The 24,132-nt window shown below is 39.8% G+C and overlaps 1 protein-coding gene across 2 annotated transcripts in view; it reads left to right on the top strand.

Moving 5' to 3' along the window:
• Chchd3 (coiled-coil-helix-coiled-coil-helix domain containing 3) overlaps nucleotides 1-24,132 on the top strand; it is a 269,961-nt gene that overhangs the window by 204,730 nt on the left and 41,099 nt on the right. Inside the window, exons 6-7 of one of the 2 annotated variants that reach the window (XM_013021713.1) lie at nucleotides 14,843-14,913; nucleotides 21,049-21,293. In XM_013021713.1, the coding sequence (XP_012877167.1) occupies nucleotides 14,843-14,913; nucleotides 21,049-21,142 (165 nt within the window). In that variant the 3' untranslated portion in view covers nucleotides 21,143-21,293. Of the gene's footprint in view, nucleotides 1-14,842; nucleotides 14,914-21,048; nucleotides 21,294-24,132 lie in introns of those variants that run through there. The other variant, XM_013021712.1, reaches the window with a different exon arrangement.

The raw sequence follows: 24,132 nt of genomic DNA, 5'->3' as shown, positions 1-24,132 counted from the left end.
ACTGACAGTATTATAGAAAAAAATAATAGTGAGGGGAAAAATGTCTCACATTTGATAAAGGGCATGTCTGAATTTAAGCTTGGCAAATGGGAGCTGTAGGTGGAAAAGAACTACATTTTCAGTACCATCTAGAGAAGTTAGCTATCTTGCATGATAAGGATTTTGGTGGAACACATGTGGAAATTAAGACACAATTAATTTTCTTATAAAATCATACACGCCTCTGCTAAAACTGCAAGTTTTTATGCAAATCTATTAAATAAAAAGAAAAAGGAAAAGTATCTTTTCATGTCCTCTTCCCAGGAATTACAAGTGTTAATGTGAAGAACACTTCTGAGTATATTTGAATTTTTTAATGCTTTTGTCTATAAAAATCTATTATTCAAAGTGTATACTATACTTTGCCTCTCTCTTTTTGTACCTCTTGAGCTTCCTTTTTTCCCTTCTTTCCCTTCCTTCTTTCCTTCCTTCCTTCCTTCCTTCCTTCCTTCCTTCCTTCCTTCCTTCCTTCCTTCCTTCCTTCCTTCCTTCCTTCCTTCCTTCCTTCCTTCCTTCCTCCCTCCCTTTTTCTTCTTTTTTCTTTCTTTCCTATCTTTGTATTTTTCTGTACAGGTACTAGGGCTCAAACTCAGGGCATGGGCACTGTCCCTTAGCTTTTTCCCTCAAAGCTAGTGCTCCACCCCTTGAGACACAGATCCACTTTTAACTTTTTGGTGGTTAATTTTCCAATAAGAGTCTCTCAGACTTTCCTATCTGGGCTGGCTTCAAACCTCAATCTTCAGATTTCAGGTTCCTGAGTAGCTAGGATTATAGGTGTGAGCCCCTGGCAGCTGGCTTTGAGCCTCTTTCTATATAAAGATGAGATCTGTATCAAGATCTCATTTATTGTTAAAGGGGTCAGAATATACTTTTTAAAGTAGAACTCTAAGATGAAGCTTCAATTGTCTGGCAGAAAGATAAATTAAAAGAAATTAAAAGAAAATAAAATCATAGCTAACCAAAGAACTTCATATAATAAGTAGTAAGGTACTTCAACAAAATGGAAGTCTTTAGAGGTTCATTAGAAAACCTACTAACTAAAAATAAAAAAGAAATTCATGTAGTGATTCTATGGTACTAAAAGGTCTCACTAATGTATTTCTGTGATTTCTAAATTTATGTCTCCCCCCTGCCATTATGTCATAAACTCCAGCATAGTAAAGCCATGTTTTATTCCATAGTTATATTCCAACTTTCTGGCCTAGTGTCTGGCACAGACTTTCAGTACTTAAGGAATGAACACAAGAGAATAAGAGGAAACAAAACCACGTGAGTTTTTAGAACATTTGTTCATTGCAATTGCCCAGTTGTGGATACTAAGACCTGAGATAATTTGCCTAAGGTTGCCTTTTGTCCTGGTAGGGCTCTCAGTGAATCTAGGGTTCCTATTTTAATTAGAAAACTAGTCAAAAACAAAACAAAACTGTGAGACTCTAATTAGTGAAGTTTCTAAAGCTCCTAGAATAAACTAGAAATACCAGAAGCAGCTCTGAATAGCTGTTTCTTTTATGAGAAATGGAATGAAAGGATAATTATAAAAGCAGTTTATTAATTTTGTCAAGGTACCTAGGAAACAATGAGGTTTTCATGAAATGTAGCATTTTTGAGATGGTAAGATTTGATGCTGGAGTGAAATGTGACCATCCTTTCTGTTTGTTTTAAATTCTCCCTGTTCTTTTTTGGGATAGGAAAGAGGCAGAGAGGGAAGGACAATTTTGACAAGTGGAGTGAGCATTACTGCAGAGAAGAAGGTGCTCTGCGTGTGTCATTTGATTTTTTTTATCAAAGTTCATGAGGTGCATGAAAAGTAGTGTCTGAAGACTGCAAGAGTGCCCCTGGTTAACTTGACTCTGTATCCGGAAGATAAGGGCTTCAATTAGAAAGCAAGTTCTTCTCTGAATTAGTGAAAGTGTAGATGCAAGTCCTCCAGGGCTGTGGCCTCTGTCATGCCCCACTCTTAGACTCTGACAGTTCCCCTCTCTTAAGTCTACAATTTCAAGGTGGCTGCTAGAGCCCTGGCCATCACATCGACGTTGCAAACTGGAGGGAGAAGGAGGGTAGGCAAAACGCCTGTAAAGATTCCTGGCCAGCTGAGTTCAGCTGACGCGAACGAGTCACTCACAGCACTGTTCACATGGGAGCAGACCTGGAAATGTAGTTTGGTTGACCATATGTCCTGCTGAAAAATCAGGATTATTGAAGTAGGAAGGAACGCTGTTGGGATAAGCCACTGATAGTTTTTCCCCTGTAGGGTATCTTCATTTGTCTTTACTACAGTATGTAATAGGATTTTTTTTTAAATCAATAGAAAGTGCTAAATTAGTCATTTGCTATTGATCACTAGTGGTATGGATTTGGAAAAAAATAAGGCTGAGAAAAACTAAGATACACTTAGGGATATTCACAAATGTCTATTAGAAATACAGGAACACTGAGAATAAATAACATAGCTTACACAAAGCAGACTACAACACTGAGCCTTAGAGATGCAGTTTAAATCTCTAACCTCAGCCATCGTTTTTCAGGATTGTGCTCAGGTGTGGATAGATTAGTGGAGATTCAGGCTGTGAATGGTGGTTGGTTATACAGAGAGAATCCAGGCTGTAAGCCAGCTCTTGGCTTACTCTCTCCCAGCGATAGAATCACACACCTCATTTTAACCGGAAAAAAAAAAGCGAGGCTCAGTTTAAATAACCCAAACTATTCCTTGGGGCACATTTCAGGAAAGCAATACTGGATCTGATATACTATGAATCTGAACCACTGTTGGCCATTTGCAGGCAGTTTAAGTATTGTCTTTGTATTTACTGTCCTATGGACAGCCTTCTCCTGAGCAGGCAGGGGTAAGAGTAAAAGAGAGCAAAGGAGAGAGGCAAAAGATGATAGAATCAAGGCCCTGGGTTACAGATGTCCCTGTCATAAAAGGTTCTCTAGGATGCCAACTAGCTGCCCCATGGAGCCCCTTTTGTTGCTGAGATTTTAAGTTTGTTCCACTGATCCTCCTGATGTCCACGCAGGGGTAGGGAAAGCACCATGTAAAACAGCATTCTCAGGAGAAATGCTAAAACTATCACATACTTTCTAATTTGGACCATTAGTGATTTAAAAAAAAATAACTCTTGAAATTGTTGTGGTAAAAATGTGGTTGTATTGCAGAGTCAGCCTCTTAATTCTGGGTAGTTATATAAAAAGACAAGACACAGACTCTTTAGCCACCTGCTGCCACTGAGTAAAAAGACTTATTTTGAGGCTTGCATGCCTGGAATTATGTCCGAGCTGCAATTAATGCAGAATTAAATTTGGCTCCTAAGTGCTTCCTTTCACCTTGAGGGAAACAGATTTGCATATATTTGTCCGATCATGTATTACTACACAGTTCCTGGGTGTTACGGCAAAAAGGATAAATAAGACTTCTTTGTATTTTATGGATCCCGCACACACACACACACAAGGAAAGTACTAGGGCTTGAACTCAGGGGCTGGGCACTGCCCCTTAGCTTTTTTGCTCAAGGCTGATACTCTTAGCTACAGGTCCACTTCCTGCTTTCTGCTGTTTAATCAGAAAGTCTGATGGACTTTCCCTGCCTGTGGCAGGTTTTGAACTCATATCCTCAGATCTCAGCTTCCTGAGTAGGTATGATTACAGGAGTGAGTCACAGGCATCCTGCTTAATAAGACTGTTTTGAACCTTCTGCTTTTGCTGGCATTGGTGGTGTATGTTCTAAACCTATGCTTAAGTTGATTAGCCACTAGAACAGTACTGTATTAGATGGGCTGTATGTGGGGAGAGACCTGTGGTTCTTAAGGGTGGTTGTAGATCAGTGTAGACAGGAAAAAAACACCACTTTGACCAGTCAGCGCACGCCCAGCATGTGCCTGGTTAATTCCTGCTGCCCCTCACTCTCAGGTGCCTGTCATGGGGTTGTATGACCCATATGTGATAGTGAGGAGACGTCTTGCTCTCTGGAGAGTCATCTCAGGCCACCAGAATTGCAGTGCTACTTCATTCTGTGAAGAACTGCCAAGAGCTAATTGCTAGTTTTTCTGCTGACCTTCGTGTCTTCTGAACTACAGGCATGATCACAGTGATGGCAGGAAGACAGAAATGAGATTCAGACAGAGACTCAGAAAATATTGCAAAGACATTGTATGTGTATGCATGTTTTCTTCTGATCTAATTTAGAGCTTGAAAACAGACACTTCAAATCTAGCACTAATGTATATCTGTGCCTGTGCATTGTAAAAAAATTTTTTTAAGGACAAAGTTGAGCAAGTGTATCACATATTCAAACACGGGGCTGGCCAGGACAAAGAAACTTGGGAGCCATGCCACTGTGTTCATTCCCATTCTTCTCCCTTACTGCCTGAAACTTTTTTTTTTCTGGGTATCAGATGGGCAGATCTACCTCCTCTCCCATTAGGCTAAAATCAGCCACACAATTTTGAGCATTATTTTGTGCTGTCCGCTCAACTCTGGCAAGTATGATAAATTGATTCAATAAAGCCCATTGCAAATTCCTTCTTTTCTTTCTTTACTCTAGAAGTGAGAAAACAAAAGTACTCAGGTTCTCAGGCTCTTTTGCAGTCAGGATTGAACTTGATGTATAATTCAGGCTAAATGTATAAGTGCGAATTTCCGGAGAAGGCTTTTCACCCTCTATCTTCCTACCCCCTTTTTCTTTCTTAGAATGTGGACGTAATAACTGGAGGTACACTGAGACCAAAAAAAACCTAGGTACCAAGGGACGCAGGGAAGGAACAGACAAAAGGGCCTTATTGTTTGATGGTATGTTTGAATAGCTATGTGAGCTCCAGATTTCCATCATCTAGTTTTCTTAGTACATGAAAAAGAAACAACATCTTTTAGTTGAAGGCACTGTTCACAGCCTTAGGTCTCACTGTATAGTCATTGCTCAGGGGTGGAGAACATCCAGCCCATGGGTGATATAGGACCTGAGAAATCACTTAGTTCATGATGAAATAGAGGCAGATGCTTCCCGAATGCTTTTCTTGTCAGTTGCTCTCAGTAGTCTGCCTGTATTGTCCCAAAAATGTTATAAATAACCAAATGGCCCTTGCTAGGGGGAAAAAAAAAAAAAGGTTCTCTATCCCTTAAGCAATCTTTGTGGGCCGGGGGGAAGAGGAGACATTACAGGCTGCAGTGTCTCAGCCTAAAGTTATTTCTGGGAGACCTAATTTGTGTCATATTTTATATTCTCCTTTTTTTTTTTTGGTCGGTCACGGGGCTTGAACTCAGCTGGGCGCTATCCCTGAGCTCTTCAGCTCAAGGCAAGTACTCTACCACTGGAGCCACAGTGACACTTCTAGTTTTTTGGTGGTTAATTGGAGATAAGTGTCTGGTGTCTCACAGACTTTCCTGTTTGGGCTGACTTTGACCCATGATCCTCAGATCTCAGCCTCCAGAGTAGCCAGGATTACAGGCATGAGCCACTGGTGCCCAACTATCACATTCTTATTGTGGCTTTATTTCATGTTTATTAGATATAGCTTTCTGCCCTGTCTTATTGAAGTATAGTTGAATACAGTTCAGAATTGCTGGTGTCCCTCTAATATTATTGCAATGAGTTGGTGACATCAGGAGTTTTGCTTAGTGTAATAATGAAGACAGGTATCTTCTTGGTAGGGCTTATGGACTAGCAGAGACCACATGTAAATACCTGTTGTCAGAATATGTGGGAACTTTAGTCCGCTCTCCTGTATGGCAACACTCCCTCCCACCCCCAAATGTTGTGGCTTGAAATAAGCACAGGTTATTCACCTGTTGGTTGTGCAGGTCACCAGTGGGGCTGGTGGTTCTGAGGTTTGGCTTAGCTGGGGTGTCCTCAGCACGGGTAACTTGGCATCACCAGGCCAGAGGGGGCAGGATTCCAAGAGAAAGGTTTGGGGTTAGAAGTGTCATATTGGAATGGCCACATGCATGGACCACAAGTCAGAAGCATGGCCCAGATCAAGGAGATGGGGAAGTACACACGCCATCTGTTCATGCTGGAACCCAAGGGGCATGAATTCAGAAAAGGGGAGAAAGAATTGTGGCCCATTTTTGTCACCTACTGCGGGGATCTGACAGAACAAGGGGCAAAAATAGCAACAATTTTCTTAAAAGTATTTCATCTGACATTTTCAAAATTCAGGATAATAACATATTCGTTTTCCACTAGTGGTGAGAAAAAAATGATACAATCGTGATGTCATCAGTTTGAGAATCATTTTCCAGTATTGGCAATTTCTTCTTTCCTGAACATTTGAGCTTGTTTCTTATGAGTTTAAAAATAGCCCATAAGAAAATGTGGCTTTGAGAAAGGAAAAGTCGCATGTCAAAAAGTGCAGTATTGGAATAGTGGTTGAATTTTCATTGCATTTCTCTTAGACTGAGGGGTTTTTGTTCCCCTCAGGAACTTCAACAGGAGACTTCAAAATTAAAATCCCAGTGTTGGTGGCTCACATCAGGAGGCTGAGATCTGAGGATCACAGTTAAAAGCTAGCCCGGGCAGGAACATTCATGAGATTCTTACCTCCAACTAATCACCAAAAAGCCAGAAGTGATTCCAGTGGTAGACTGCTAGCTTTTAGGGAGGGAAAAAAAAAAAAGCCCAGGGACAGTACTCAGGCCCTGAGTTTACACCCCAGGACTAGCACAAAAAAAAAAAAAATGGAAAGGGGTGGAGTTGGAGTTCCATGATCTTTTTAAAAGTATAGACAACATTTATTGGAGATTTACAGTGTAGAGTGGGAATCAAGGCCATGAGAAGTCTTGACATTAAAATACTTCTGTACTTTATTCGATTTCATTGGTTCTAAGTTGGAAAATATGATTTTTTTTAAAAAAATTTGTTGATGTCTGTTTTGTGAAGAAAAACTCTTGTTAAGTGGCCCAGTCTGGGCCAGGCCCTCAAACTAGTGAGCCTCCTGCCTCAGCCTTCCATTGCTTGGATTACAACTCTAGGGGCCAGTAACTTAATGATAGGCTTCAGCACTCTGGATGCTGACCAGGCTGGCAGACAACGTACACAGCACTCAGTGGTGCTTGGCTTGCTAGGGGAAAAAAAAAAAGAACTTGTTCTTTGCAAGACTTGCATTTTTAATGGCTTTTTGAAACAGTTACATGCTCCCAGGTTCTATCAAGAAATTATTATATGTGCAATCCTGTTTCCTATCCAAAGGATGCTATTAGGAAATCATTGTTACTGTCCCTATTTGGCAGATATGAGGCAATGTGTTGGGGTTCAGAAACCTGTTCAGTTCCACAAAGGCACACCCAGGGATTGGCAGTGTGACCCTGCAATCCTTCCTCCTAACCAGCACACTATAACAACTGTGCTGCAGAGTTGTGGAGTGCTAGATGGGGTAGTCGTGTTGGGTAAGACATTCAAAGTCTCCCCACAAGATGGGCCCCGCTCACACCTGTAATCTTAGCTACTCAGGAGGCTGAGATCTGAAGATCATGGTTCAAAGCCAGCCAGAACAGGAAAGGCCACAAGCCTCTTATGTCCACGTAACCACCTGAAAACCAGAAACGGATCTGTGGCTCAAAGTGATAGAGTACTAACTAGCCTTGAGCAAAAAAGCTCAGGGATAGGACCCAGGCCCTGAGTCCAAGCCCCATGACCAACAAAAAAACCCAAGTCTCCCCTGAAGCGGATCCTGAGGTGGAGCCCCAGCCGGTATGATTCCATTTTGAGCTTTGCCTTTGTTTTAGGGATTTTAGACTCAATGGGCCTAGTTCCCAGAGTGGAAAAATGCATCGGGTCCCCCTTCCCTTAAGAACCTAACCCAACCTTGATTGCTGAGTTAAAGACTGACCCATAAAACAGGTAGGTTGTAATCTGGCTCAAACTGGCGACACCTGCCTTTTGCGCCTTTTGCAAGTGCTTACAGTAAACTCCGTCTTTTGCCCACCAAAAGGTAGACCTACCTTACCCGCTAAATTTGGGTCCCATTCTAAACCAAAGTGATAGGCTAGATAGCCATTACAGACAAACTGTAACCTCATTGGCCACCTGCGTGTGGTCTGGTATGACTGTACAATCATTTGTGTGTTACGATCTCATGGGTCACCTGCTCATGACTGGGCTCAACCTTATGGATTTTGCCTTTAAAAAACAAAAGAATGGGGGTCCCTCCGGGTCACAGTGTCAGCTCTCGAACCTGTGCTGCAGCCCTGACCGGTCAGTGTAGGAACCTTCTCAATAAACTTGCTTCTTTGTTAATAACTTCGTTGTGGTGGGCTCTGTCACTCCGGAGTACTAGGCAGTACTAGGACTGCCTGAGTAGGGGGTCTTCTACTGCACCCCATGCACTTCGCTAACTGTGTTTGGAAATGTTTGAATATAAACAATAAAAATGCAAAATTTCTTCCAATGATACTTCATCTATCCTGTAGGATAGGTGACAGGAACGTCTCCCAAATATAAAAAAAAATTATATTGTTATTTTGGAGACGGTTCACCTTCTAGGAACTCATTTCACTTAATAAAGAAAGACAGCCTTTATCCGATTTTTTGATAGGGCTAAAACATCTAAAAGATACTGCCATTCTACTTTGAATTTAAGAGATCTACCTTCTCAAAGAAAATCTTGGTAGGAAACATGTTTTATGCTCATATCAATAAAGGTTTCTGTCTGGAAGGAAGAAATTAATAAATCAGACCTCTAATATTTGATTTAAATCACATTTACCTGCCACAAATCCATACCACTGCCAGGCAAATCATGTCAAAAATTTCTCTTGTTGTTGATGAGGCAGGAGACTGTGCAGAAGGAATATGAGTGGAAGGGTTTTTAATTTTAGGCTGTCAAGCTCCTTACAGACATAGAAATGATAAGCCTTATGCAAAGCAATAACCATTCATTGGAAGGCCACCCTTCAAGATCACAAGCCTCTTTCTTCATCTGTTCTTTGTGAGTCTTTCCCTTTCTTAACTCTTTTTAACTTTTGGGGAGGGCAGTATTGGGATATTAACTGAAAGCCTTGGACGTGCTGGGCAGGTGCAATACCATTTCACTCACACCTCCAGATCTTGTTACTCTATTTTTCAGGTAATAACTTGTGCTTTTTGCCTGGAGTAGGCTTTGAAGAGCCTATACCTGTGGAAATTTTCTACACAGCTGGGATTACAGATGTATACCACCATACCTGCTGAATTTTTATGTTTATTTATTTTTTTATCAGTCATGTGGCTTAAACTCTGGGCCTGCGCACTGTTCCTCAGTTCTTCAGCTCAAAGCTTGTGCTCTACCACTTGAGCCACAATGCCACTTCCAGTGTTCTGGTGGTTTATTGGAGATAAGACTCTCATGGACTTTCCTGCCTGGGCTGGCTCAGATCTCAGTCTGAGTAGCTAGGATTACAGGCGTGAACTACTGGTGCCTGGCTGTATTTTTATCTTTTATTAACATGTTAATTGTATAAAATAAGGATTTCATTATGACATATCTATACATGCATAAGAAATACTTTAGTTATAAAAATTATGGAACAGTTTGATCTGTGAATTGGGTCCATGATACTCTTCTCTGCATGTCCTAATTTTAGGGTTTTGTTGTTTGTTTGTTTGTTTTGGTCTTTCCCTTTTTTGGTACTGAGGATCAAGCCCAAGACATTGCACTTGCTAGGCACACGTTGTCACTGAGCTACATCCCAGCCCCTAATTTTAGTTTGTATGCTACCAAAGCAAAAAATAAGTTATGTTTTTAAGGTCACCTTACCCAGGTTTTTTCCTGGACTCGTTAGACTATGAGACTTCATATGTCAACTGTTTAGAAGGAATATACACATACCTTCTTAAGAAATAAGAGAGGAGATATTACTTATTTATCCAAATTTAGTTATTGTGATTAGAAACAGTCGATGAAAGTATGTCCATTACAAATTATAGGGTTCATCAAATGACAGACTTCATTGCAATGATGATGTTAAAGTAACATTCATCTATGGTTAATAAATAAGACAGCAGCATGTACAACCAAGTACTATCTCAGGCTAACACACATAATGAAAGCAGCCTTTCTAAATTACTGTACTTTAGACTTATTTTCTATTGGGGGAGGCACAGTGCTGTGTTGCTTGGCAACATGGGAAGCCAGATTCTTGGGGGAGTTAGGGTTTCACCTGTGATTTGTAGACAATATTGGCAGCATCGCTAATTTGGAACACTTCTGTAAGATTATAGCTACATTTAATTATGAAAAGTGGTATTTGCCATTGTTCTTCAAAGACACTGATGGTTTTTCACGTTGAATGGCAAGCTAAATAGTGGATTATTTGTGTATTGTTCTAGGAAGCAGTAGCTTTTCAGCCTCAATGTGGGTTCAGAATCACCTGAGATCCCTGTTAGAAATGCAGCTTCCTGGTTCCATTCAGGACTCTACAAATGACTGCACAAGTAACCCTAGAATTGGCCTTTGTCCAGGGCTTCACAAGACAGTCAAGTGAGTTGAAGCTCTCTCCTCAGCTCCTAAACAGCTGAATCTGGAGCTCTAGCAGCCCCTGGGGAGCATCACAAATCACCCCCCCCTCCCCACTTTCTCTCCTTGCCAAAGCCAATCAGTCTTCTCATCCTCCTCTTGATGGACAGGTCCTTACAGTAATATGGGTGGGCTTCAGACAAGCAGTAGTGCAGAGGGTCACTCAGGGAAGCTAGAAAGTCCAGATATTGCAGCAGAATAGAAGGAAGGGATTGGTTTCCAAAGCTCAGATACATCCTTCTAGAGTTCCTTACTTCCCCTCTTGTTTACCTACCATTCCATACTGTGAACAGCTACCCAGTCTTTGAAGGCCTTTGTTTTAAAAGGCTTTTCCTGTGCTCCTCTGTAGTTTTCATTATTGAGTAAAAGGAAATGAAGATTGTCATTATATCAATAAGGTCTAAGTGTGCAATAATGCCATTTAAAACTAAGTGCATCGCCAGAGCGCCAGTTAATCATTGCGGCAGAAGAGACTCACCAAAGGACACACCAAAGGGAGGGACAAGCCTTTGTGGAGAAATAGGATAGATGCAGTGTCCAAGTATCTCCTGCAAGAGATTAATTACTGGAGGAAAAACAGTGACTTTGATGTGCAGAAACTATGCAGAAGTGATCAAAGTCAACATCTAGAAAGTTCTAGCTGCATAAGGTAGCCCTGGAGGCCTGCTCTGAGAAGGGCTCCTTGCTTATGTGGAATTCTTGCTAATGGTGAAGGAACCCAATTCATCACGAAAAACTTCACAGTCCCTCATTACAAGGCTTGCCAAAAGTTTCTGACCAGTGTCTTTCAGGGCTATGAAAGTCATAAAAGACTTAGGAAGACAAGGCAGCAGAAGCTCATGCCTGTAATCCCAGTTACTTTGGAGACTGGGATCTGAGGATTGCAGTTCAAAGCCAGCTCAAGCAAGAAAGTCCATGAGACGCTCATCTTTAATAAACTACCAAAAAGCCAGAAGTGGAGCTGTGGCTCAAGTGGTATAGTGCTAACCCTGAACAAAAGAGTCTCAGGGATGAAGCCCAAGTCCTGAGTTCAACCTGATGCTGGCACAAAAATTAAGGGCATGACGGGGGTGGGGGAAAAGACTGGTAAAGGCTGCGAAACAGTCACAGGTTAGAGGAGACTAAGGAGCCACAGCCACTGATTGCTTTATGGGGTCCAGGGTTAAATCCTAAAGGAGAAAAAGAACCTTAGTGGGGAAAAAATGTCCTGTAGTTTACTTAGTACCCATGACTGCAGCTACTAGGGTCTGGTACTGTACCCTTGTTTGGTTGTACTCTAGATACCTGTGCTTTGGGTATGATGTTGAGATGAGACAGTTAAGTGATCTGTGAGAAGCTCTTTTTTTTTAACCTCTTTTTTGTGAGTCTAAAATTACAATCAAAAAGGTGAAAAAAGTACATTTGTGTAATATGTATGTGTAGGGGCATAGTATGCAAGAAAAATATAAAGTCTCTACTCAGGCCAACCTCTTCTGTATATATCCTGCTTCCCCCGATACACTGTTCTAGCCAAACAAAATTTCATTTGTTGTTAATTAGCCCCCTTGTGGGTAAGGGGGAATACAGTCTTTACATCATTATGAAATATTTGAAGCCAGCGTAACCGCTGGGTGCATCCCCATACCTCATTTTAAGGATGAGTGAATCCCATGCTCCCTTCGTGGCCCTTCTTACCCGTAACTCTTATCCCCTTTCCCCTTCTTATCCCTTCTGCCACCACCTAACTGCTGTCCCTTGGAGATCATCAGTGGAATATGTCACTCAGTATTACTAATTTGCACTGTTTCAAAGTTGGTATAAATTGCAGCCTGCCACGTATCTTCAACTTGGCATTTTTTTCTATTTGTCTATAAATTACAATATGCCTATTTCATTCTTCCCTCTACTGTATAAGCCCTCAACATTTATTCATCCTCTAGATGGCAAATATATATTGATATGTTCTAGTTTTGATTTTGAATGAGTAGTGTGTATTCTTTAGAGGATTTTGGAACCAATGGAGACATCTTATCTTTCCAAATTTAGGTAACCTTTGTGGGCTTCCATTATGATTATTATAATTTCCTATTGTGTTAGATGGAAAACTTTTTGAGAAGACATGTACTATTTTGATAATTAGGATCTGATGTTGAATGAATAAAGAGACTTTAATTAAACACTACCTACATGTTTTTCATATATTTCTGTTTATCTCCTTGCTATTTATATAATATTGTTTCCTGGTGATTTTCATTATTGTGAGAGAGATTTCTACAGTATGAAACACTGTCACTGATGTGAACATGTGAGGCCTAAGCTTTACATGCTGAGTTTTCAGGCAAAACATGTTCTGGTTCTTGTGTTTAACCTCCTGTGGGAAATCGTGACACCATCAGCCTGCATTTGACATTATGGGGCTTGAGCTGGGGGGAAGGGAGAGGGGGAGGGAGTGTGAATGACTGATACCATAAGAACTCTTGCTTCTGTAGGTCATTGTTGTGAGAAAGCACCATATTTATTTTAGATCATTTAGAATTTGACCACTTAGCATTCTTAGTGGAATTACCAAAATTAGCTATTTTCCTCTGAAGTTACTTTACTTTGATGTTGGTCTTACTTTGCAAAAACACCTAGATTTCACAGATCTCCTAAATGACTTCTTTAGCTTCTGTAGCAGTGTGTGTGGACAGTAGCTGTGCCAGATCACCATCCCCATTTTAGGGGCTACAAACACTGAGATGGAAGCTGGGGGGAGGAGGTAAGAGTGAATCAGGGTCACAGAACAGAACCAGAAACTCAGTCTTTCAACCCAGTCCTGTCCATGTGCCACAACATCACTGCTAAAAATAAGCGGAGGTAGTAATCCAGATGATACTGTTTTGTCCACATGTTAATAGATAATTCAATAGCAGAATGCCTATTGACAGCCAGTCACAGCAATCTGGGAGTTTCTCTTTGTTGTTAGTGATATGTTAGTAACTACCTCTGCTGTTAACCTCCTGGTTAAAAATGTTAAAAGAAAAGCTTAAGCCAAACATTGGGAAAGAAAATCAACATGACCAGTATATATTGTAAAGGAGAGAAAATCTTGCAAGTGTAAGAGGAAGGTATGATATAACTTAAAGTTACAGTATCTGGGAAGATAAATGGCTTTTGGGTAGCTTTAGACCCACAGATGGATTAAAACCTCTTCACATATAGACTAGTGCAGTTGATCACTCAAATTGCAATTTTTAAAAAATGCAGAAGCAGTCCACTTAGAATATTGTCTTCGTGTCAGAAATGCACCTTTGTGCTTGAAAATGATAAAAAATTACAATCGATCCTTACAACTGTTCTGTTCATCTTTATTGATCAGGTGCAAGAAAGATAAATCGTAGCCCAAATAAGATTATAGTAAGTGTTAGCATCGTAGGGGACTATAGGTTGATAGAAAGCCATTCATCATCTCAAATGGTGACCTGTCGGTGGCTGCAGCCACCCTGAGCCTGATGGCTAATCACATACCTATTGATTTTATCTACATCCCAGAAACCTGGATGTGACTGTCATTGGGCAACCCAGATTGTGAAATGCAGAGGGGTCGCTGGTGTGAAGAGGGTTTCATTTTCATTTTCTCCCCAACTGCCAATGATTTATTACAAAATAAACCACTGTAGTCCTGCCCACGGGTGAAGCCTGAGTGAGGGGGCGAGGGTTAGACCTATGTATCACAGGGTTGAGTTCTTATGTATTGCTGTATATTTTGCAGGGAAGTTCACTGAGTCTGAGAGAGCTCATCTAGTCCTACCGGAGGAGTGGTTTCTAAACAGCCAGACACAATGGATAATTCTAAATTCTCCTGCCCTAGAAAAGGCATCACTTCCCATTGCGACTTGTCATTTTGGTGTAGATTCGGTAGTGGAGTACCTAAGGCTACCCTTCACTTCTATTGAATAAGTTATTATTACAGATGCTGATACTGTTTTAGTTTCCATTCCACAAAGAATCCAGCTTGAAGACAAAATATTATGTGAAAGAAATAATGCATAAACATCTGAATTAGAACATTAATAGACTAATAAGCAAATGTAAATGTGTGATCAAACAGCATTTGACCTGGCAATGGTAGAGCCAAGTAATCTTTCAAAGCTAAGAATTTTCTCAAGAGAGGGTCAAATATCGTTGAGTTGCAACTATGAACATTTATTCTGTAAATACAATCTACATGTGCCACTTAGATAAGAGATCCTCTACACTATTTCAGTGGCTGAAACAAGGTTGTATATATTTTTTGAAAATCGTAGATCTTCCACACATTTTGTCTTCTTAGATAGTGAAATGCTTTTTTTATTCACAGAGCTCAGAGTTCTACAAAGTTACCACCGAGCAATATCAGAAAGCTGCTGAAGAAGTAGAAGCCAAGTTCAAGTAAGTTTTTTAACATTACTGTGATTATTTGCTCTTCTTAACAAGACAAAACACAATTTTATAGCTTTCTGAATAGCGAAGAGTTCGTTATGGAGACTGTAGAGTACGTGGAAGTGTTTTGGGGGTAGTGAAATAGGGCCATATTCTGTGCTGTACCAACAATAGGATATAGGATAATTGATGAAAGCTTATTGAAACTTCATGCATTTTATGAACAAAGGAAAGTAGAAGCGACATAATAGAATTTTCATTTGGAATAGTATATAAGACAGAAAGCCCTTCATTATGAAGGTGATGTTCAATTGCCACCTCTATTAATAGAATTACAGAAAACATTTACTTCAGTAAAGTGAAATAATGGACATGTCCAAGTGTGGCTACCTACCTTTCTCATGTTTAAACTATCTTTATTTTCTTTAACAAGAACCCTGAAAGCATTTAAACCGTAGACTTTACCTTGCCCTTGATTATGGAGGTGATGTTAAATTCTGCCTCTGTTAATCCTTGGGATGCTCAAGTGAATGTTCTGTAATTGATGGATCAGAGTGTCCATGACCCGTAGCCTTGTACATTCTCCCTGTTGCCAACTCTCCTGTCAGTAAGAAGACATCATTAAGCCTTTTTCCTAAGTGTATAAATGATCCCATTGTATCACCCTGTGAGAAACACATGTGCACATTAATGAAGCAAAAAAGGGTGTTGTGACAGGTTTAGTTAAAGGACTGCATTGGGCTCTGACCTGTATTGTGCATGTTTGTAAGTGTTTGATAAAATGACAATTTGCCTTGTGAAGGTTAAAAATGTGTTTGTGACTTTAACAAAGTATCACTATCCCACAATACTGTGAAATTAATGTAATCACTTAATCTCAATAAAAAAATTGTTTTTTTAAAAAAATGATTAAACCTTAACATAGAGATACTATTTTCTGCTACAGTACAGTTTGTGTGGTAATGGATATTATGTTCACTAAGATTTGTAAAAAAACAAAAACAAAAACAAAAAGGGTAGTTTTAGGTGTATTAAGACTGATAAAAATGGCCAGTCTTCCTTAGTAACTTATCTCTTCTGGGGGCAGTAGAAAAAGACCTCTAAAAATGACTCACAGATTAAGATGGAATGAGAGAACCCACCATTGCCTGGTTAATTTATTTATTTATTGAGGGGGCACAGTTCTCACTCTAGGCTGGCCTTGAACCAGAACTTCACAATCACCACGCCCAGTCCACATCCTTCTCTGTTTGTTTGTTTGTTTGTTTGCCAGTACTGGGGTTTGAGCTCAGAGCCTCATACTTGCTCAGTTTCCTTGCTCAGCTATTGCTCTACCCCTTGAGCCATACCTTCAGACTGGACTTTTGCTGGTTATTTTAGAAATAGAGTCTTGCAGACTTTTCTGTCTGTCTGGCTTTGAATCTGGATTCTCCAGATCTCCTCCTCCTGAGCAGCTAGGATTCTAAGTGTGAGACACTGGTACCTGGTTTAAAACACTATTCTTTATAAGATCCTATATTCATCTGTCTATACTGTCATAAGCTTGTAGATTTACCATAGAGAAGCCAGCTTTGTACTAGCTCCAAGGGCACTGGTAACGTCTAAGCCTTTAATATTCTTTGTGGACTTCTCAGTCCATTCAATAGTAGTGGAATGGGGTTGACTGAATTATAGAATATGAGCAAGCAGCCAATCATATTATGTAATGAGGCCCAATAGAACTCTGCACACTTACTCACAGGTTGACATTACTTGATGGGAGTTATCATATTCTGACACCAGGTCAGTGGTCCTGGGGTAGTGGACACATCCAGATTACCTCTGTTTCAGATTGCTCTGCATTTCCACCTTTGTCTGGTTCTATCATTTTCCTTGTGATAAGCCATACCTGTGATTTAATAGCTTCTGGTCAGTTCTGAGATTTTTTTTTTTAGTGAATTATTGATCCTTAGAGTTGTTTGAGAACTATATTGACACTTTTTGTCAAGGAAAAGCTATTTGACTAACTTCATTACAAACAGAGACACCAAGTTTACACACCATAAAGGGATTTCAAGAGTTACTGTATTACATAATAGCTTACATTAAACCCCTAGGAAGTGATGGTGTGTTGACTGTACAGGATGCTTACTATCTTTGATGGAACAGAGATTGCTAGGAAAGCTATGTTTCTCCTTAGAAGTTGGACCATCTCCGGTAATCATGACCCTTGAGTCTTCCACAAGGCAGTAGGCAGTACTCTTTCCATTGCAGAACAGCAATGTCTTGCCTGGCTCCTGTCTCTACAACCAGATTAGCATCAGCAAGCCTTGCCTGAAGATCTCTGAGCACTCTGCAGTCCCTCGTTAGGCACTGAAGGATTTTAAGGAAGATTTATCCAAAGGAAGTTGAGTTCATTCAGGTGCATCCTAAGTAGAGGAGATGGATTTTTTTTTAAGTTGTAATCTAAAGGACAATATTATGCACCTATTATAGCCCATCACACACAATCACCATAAAGAAAATGAGAGCAGAGCGCATTTATAGCTGAACACAACTAACATCCCTCTTGTGGGTAAATGCAACCAGATAACTAATAAGGTGATTGTAAGCACCTTAAAGCATTAGCTCACACTTTGGTCCTTCAGGTGTAGTTTGGGCTGCCAACCATTTAAACACTGAAGAATTAGTGGTACAATTTCCCTATTTTTTTCTACAAAGAAGCCCCCTGTTTGATTCTGAGTGTTCAGCTAGGAGCCAGGCAGGATCATACGAGCATGAAACTTAGACTTCATCACAGGAGAACAAAAGGAAGACAACGTTGTAACATTAAAAGCTGGTCAGACACAGCAGCTCACTCATGAAATGCTAAAGGAGGCAGTGATCAACAGGATCATGGTTTATAGACAGTCCAGACAAAAGGTTCAAGTGAGCCATTTCACTCAACCACCAATAAAAGACAGGTATTTTGATTTACACCTGACATCCCAGCTTGGAGGACAACATACAATTATAAGGTGTGGGGCCCAGGCCAGCCTCGGTATAAATGTACTTGAAAGATAATGAAAGCAAATAGGGCTGGAGTGTAGTTCAAGTAGTAGAGTGCCTGCCTGGCAAGCGTGAGGCCTAAATTCAAACTCCACTACTTCCAAAGAAGAAAAAGTTAAGTACCTTTTTTAAAAACTCCAAAAAAAATCCAAAGTCCTATGATGACCAGACAGTTATATCACAACAAATATTAAGCTATTAAAAATATTATTTCTCAGTTGAGTCACAGTGGCTCACTCCTGTAATCCTAAGCCATGTAGGAGACCGAGGTCGGAAGGTCATGCTTCAAAGCTACATGAGCAGAACAATCCTCCAGACTCCATCTCCAGCAAATGCCAGACTGTAGGTCTGACTCAGATGGTTGAGTGCCATCCGTAAGCAAGAAAGCTGAGTGAGCACAAGGAGCACAAAGCCCTGAGTTTAAGTTCTGGTATGTGAGTGAGTGAGTGTGAGTGTGTGTGTGAGTGTGTGTGTGTGCGCGCGTGTGCGTGCATCCTCATTTTAGTAAGAAGTAAAAGACAAGATAGAGGATTTGTACTGTCTCTTTTCCTGCAGGAACTTTTGTTCATAACAGCTTTCAATTTTTAGCTGTAATATGTAAATCATTAAGCAAATTCAACATTTTTTTGGACATTCAGCTTTCAGAACTACCATTTCTTTTTCTATTCCAACAAGACAATCTTTATTTGCACTTTATATGACCTGATCACCATAGTTATTATTTGCTAAATAGAACAACTTACGATGTTGGCTATTGTTCCATGGTATTGGTACCATGCTGTAGATGAGCTGAATAAAATTTGTGTTCTGTAGTCATTCTTTAATTCTATCCTCTCAGTTATAGAGTAGTAAAGTAATATATTCAATAATGTTACATGGTGCTTAGGATAAGGTAGTTTGCCTGTGCCTAGCATGCATGAGGCCTTGGATTCGGGCCCTTATACCTTCCCAAAAAAGTCCTTCACACAGGTCTAATACCACATAAATGTTAAATTGATCTTCAGGTTATAAAAGCATATGCCATAGGTGATATTTCTTCATTTTGATCCCACAAATATCTATATGCAGATAGATTCTTCAATAGAGGAATGACATGGATGCAGGATGCCCACATTGTAGCCAGGACTAAGCTCACAAAGCAATCAGTGGCAGGACAGTGGTCCTGCTGCAGGGTGATGTTCTCTGGCAGCCTGGGAACTGGAGCACTCTGTGTAGATTGGAGCCCATAGACCAGGCCTTAAAAAGGAAATGCTGTCAGAGTATTTATGCTCATGCAATTGCTTTTAAAACAAAAAGCACATACCAAACAAATGTAAAATGTCTAAAGGCAATACAAACATTGTCAAGACAATGTAATAGCAGTCATGAAACAAAGTCTAAAAAGGACTGGTTGATCAATTGCTCTTGTATTCCTATGCTGTCCTTAAGATAATGAAGTGACAGATCTCTGCCTTCTATAATAGAAAACGAAATATGCATGGAAAGTGACATAGAGCCCTACTGATGTTATTCAAATGGTTTCATTAGAGGTATGACTTTCCAACTTGACTTCAGTTTCTTTGAAAGTTGACGCTCCTGTGAAGGCGCATAATTTTCTGAGATGGTGCATGAATACAGGTAATGGTCCTTTGTGTGCCAGATTGTAGAAGGACTTTTCACTTTTATCTTTGAATGAAGTTTTTGAAACCTGAGTTATAAATTTAGGCTCCTGGGAAGAAGCTTGGGTTAGCCTTACAGAGAATTAAAAGATGAATTGCCCTGAAGGACTAGTTGAGGTGGGGTTACAATATCTGAGAATGCTATGCAAACCTCGACAGATAAAACTGTGTATTGAGAGATTTAACTCTAAAATGTCCTTGAATTTTTTTTTTTGGTGGTGTTTTATTTCTGTTTTGGGTATGGATTTTGATAGCTGTGCTTTGAAAGAAATCTGTGAAGCTGAGGGTGACAATGGAACCAGCAGGTGTTTCTCCTGTTCTCTGTAATTACCATGTGGATCGTGGACAGTTGTACCAACACTGCTTAAAGATCCTGCCTAATTGGCTGTAAAATAATTAAATAAGGTTTTGACTGGTGAATTTATAATTCCGTTAGATGCATAAGCCGGTGTGCCTGAATGTCAATGCAACTTCAGTTTGGAAATATTAGATTCATAGAATTAATTGTGCTGCAGGTACCAAGTTTACCCTGATTAATAGGCTTCAATCTCGTCTCGAAGTTTAGTGAGGTAAATTTATGTTCCCTACCTTCCTGCCTAAATTTTTAATTAAAAGTTTTTTCAAAAGTTTAAGCTAGTCTGTGTGGCTGTGTTGCTCTTTCTGGCTTCTCTGAAGTTGAGCTCTTCCAAATTTTTAGTGACTCCACCTGCTTTATCAAATAACTCTGCTGATCAAAAGTCTTGTATGCTGTTGTCCATGTATTTGTATCCCCAGATGACGGATCCTGTACCTCATCTCTAACACTTACTGATGTCTACTTATAACCTACTTTAGTGCTGTGTGAATGGATCTAATATGCCAAATGCACATGATAAATGTTTTATCTCTGATTCTCATTGATCAATTTTGAAATGATCAAATGGTTCATCTCAGTAAGACACTAATACACATTGATCAAATTCTAAATGACCAAGTTGACTTGGTTTTTGCTGAACACAAATTGTATTAAAGCGACATTACTTGAACATGCTGCTTTTTCTAATGTGGGAGTTATGTTACCCGCAGTTACATTATAACTACAGTTATTGCATTATAAAGATGTCTCCTTCATAATGAAAAGTTTACACAAGAAGAAAAGAATGCGGTATTCTGGGAAGAACAGGGCTTCAGGCAAGGATTTGGGCTTTTACTAACTAATTAAATTCTACATTTGTATTGGGCCTTATTCCCCTTTTTTTAATTTGAAGGGCTGTGAGCAGGAAATACAACAGCTGCAGTGGTGACATTTTATTCCCTGTGGCCCTTGGAGCCAAGTAACATCTTGATTATTCAGTAAGAGAGTAATTGAAGAGGCAAAATTCTAGATAAAGTAAATATACCTGTCCCTTTTGTGCTGAGTTTCTTAGTTACAATTGCCTTTTCAGAAGTTTAAGCTTATTTGTTGGTGTTTGTTTTTTAGACAACTGCTCATCCACGTCAGCTTCTATAGTAATTCACGTTGCCTTGTGGAATATGAGGATTATAATTCTGAAGTTAAATATATTTGTGCTTAAGAACAGACTTTGTATGAAAACTAATGGTAAATTCCCAGTAAATTGTAACACAAACATTGTTATTTAAAATGTCCAAGTCCAGGCAGATTATTTATTATGTCTCTGACTTGTCCGTATTATATTTTTCCATCAATAAAGTGTGAACCATGAACTGTCATCCTTGCATTTGTCAGCACCTGCAAACTAAAAGGTTTTAAAGTTACAAAAAGAAGTTCTTTTAGTGATCTCTTTAAAAAATAGTTTATTGTCTTTAAGCAGTTGTACAAAGGCATTACCATTCAACAAAGCAGTTTGTGAACACTGCATTTTGGTCACCCCTTTCAACATTCACACCTTACGCTCCCAGCCCGCCCCTCCTCACTGTTCTTAATTTTGTAAGGTATATGTTGCATTGTTTTGGCCATTTAACAAAGCAGTTTATGTATTCAATGATTTTTGATCTCTTTTTTTTAATACTTTAGCAAGGATTTATTTTAGTTCAGGCTAACAAAATAAAGTAGGAAGAAATGGGAAGAGAAAGAGACAGAGACAGTGACAGAGAAACATTCCTGCTTCCACTGAAAGAAATGGAAGGTAAAGATTCATGTTCTTGGTGTTTGTCCGGAGAAAACAGTGGTCTTGAAGACCCAGTCAGAGCTGTGCAGTGCTCTTGAGCTGTGATGGTATTTTTGTTTTGTTTTGTTTTTTGTTTGCTGTTTTCTCCCAAATTCATTTCTCACCAAAGTAGTTCCAAGGAAAGAGAGACCTGCTGTTTGGCAGCATTCTTTATAATAAGCACATACAGTCATTGACCGCCCCCCCCTCCCCCCAGCCCAAGATTGGAGACTTTCCAGAACTATTTGGTTAGATGCTTACTTTCTGTTTCTTCTTTGGGTTGAGTCTCCATGTTTAATGTAAGATACTGTTTTATTCTAAGATAATAGAAGTGCTGGGAAACTAGATCCTCAGTAGTTAGACTTCATCTGGGTTTTTTTTTGGGAGGGGTCGGTCGTGGGGCTTGAACTCTGGGCCTGGACACTGTCCCTCAGCTCTTCAGCTCAAGGCCAGCGCTCTACCACTTGAGCCACAGCACCACTTCTGGTTTTCTGGTGGTTTATTAGAGATAAGAGTCTCACCGACTTTCCTTTCCTGCCGAGGCTGGCTTTGAACCATGATCCTCAGATCTCAGCCTCCTGAGATTACAGGCGTGAGCCACCAGCATCCAGCTTGACTTCATCTGTTTTATTTTTTCCATTTCTGTTCTACAGAGGGGCGCAGGACAGGATGGCAGAGCTGCTTGTATTAGACGGCTCAGAAGGACGGGAGCAGGCCTGCAAACGGGACAGACAGTGTTACCTGTTTCTGCAAAAAGTCATTGCAAACTGTAGCCATCTCTTGAATGCCTGCATTTGGTCACAAGCTCAGTAGGATGGATCACTGTGGAAATTTCTCTATTCCTTCTATATAAGGTGTGAGGAAATCATAGATGGTGAAATAGTTGCTGAGAAAGCTGTGATCTAGAGCTCTCTTCTCTGTCCCAGCTCATAGCTGGGGATTGTTAAATTGCTCTTCTTAGACTTTGTATAAGAAGCCAGTCATAAATTTCCACTAAATTTCAACCCAGTTATTTAATTTCATTGTTAATTAAGATTCACAGTGAATTCAGGGTCTCAAAGATATAATTGACATATAAAACTGTGCTGATCATAAGTGTTCATATTGCCCTTAAAGTCATATACCAATGTTACTATCACTCAGAATACCAGAGACTATTCCCAACACCTGAGAAGGTCCTTGTGTCCCTTTGCAATCACGTCTTCTTTCTGTTAATGTAATCTGTTAATGTCCTGCATGGAAATGAGTGAAGCTAGTCATGTTGCCTTCAAGTTCATGGCCCCTAAGCGTCTAAACTCATGATCTCTTCCTTGTGAGATAACAAATTGTTCTGTTTTCCCCTACAGGAACATTAACATTGAACTTTCTTCTTTAATCAATACGATCCATTAAGAATCTAGTGTACTCTACGTGCTATATGAAATATTAATTGTACCCTGTTAGTTAGATAAATGAAGATCCTGCCAAAGTGATAGCTTATTACTTTTCCTTGTGCCGTGCTATGTTAAATGAGAACATTGTGAGTTCTGGGGTACATGGTCTTTTGAAATTTGTTTATTGATTCCCTCTATTTGAGTAATTAGTTACATGGCTTCGAGTTCCCCAAAGTTATTTCTAACTGGAGTTACTGAGTTCTTCCTCTTGCTGATTTGAACTAGAGTTCACTTACTTTTTAAGGGCTCCAGTTTAAAATAATTTCTTTGATTTTTTTCCCTTTGATGCTTTCAAAGATAAGGAAACATTACTTTGCTTTTCAAGAGCCACTCAGCTACAGGTAGAAAGCGGTGAGCTGGCGGGAGGGCCAATTAGAGTTAATTATTGTCTGACTGACCTGCCACATTATAAAATGCCCAAGACTTCTGGAAAGGTAGACTTTAAATAATGTCCTCATGTCAAATTCACAAAGTTAACCATCTTAAAACTTAAGCATGGTGAAAAATTGTATCAAAGATGCTGTCTACCCATCAAAATAGTAGCTGGCAGGATTAGCTCTGGAATCTTGTACAGGGTAAGCTATAGTATGCCACTTGCTTTTGTGTTATGACTGCAGGGTTTGGCACGTCCATTCTATATGTTATCACTTCTTCCCTGTTCTCCACCAGATATTTAGGTTATAGATCTATACAGTTGTCTAAGTGCCTTAGATAAAGCCACTTACTAAAGTTGACACCAGAACTTTCAGGTGATTGTACTTATAGCCAAGGGTTTCTTTTGCCCTTTTTAAAGAATAATTACAAAACTGTCCCTCATGGACTCAGTCTGTCAAGGATTCATATTTCTTGCTCTCTGATTTTCCTTAGAATATAAACAAAATTCAAAAATTGATAAATTGGATTAAAATGTTAAAGTTCTGCACATCTTAAGACACCATTAAGAGAATTTTTTTTTCAAAATAG

The sequence above is a fragment of the Dipodomys ordii genome, unplaced genomic scaffold (assembly GCF_000151885.1).
Source record: "Dipodomys ordii isolate 6190 unplaced genomic scaffold, Dord_2.0 Scaffold56, whole genome shotgun sequence".
In the NCBI taxonomy this organism is placed as follows: Eukaryota; Metazoa; Chordata; class Mammalia; order Rodentia; family Heteromyidae; genus Dipodomys; species Dipodomys ordii.
The sequence above is the reverse complement of the archived record's forward strand: the minus strand, read 5'-3'. Positions and strand labels throughout refer to the sequence as shown.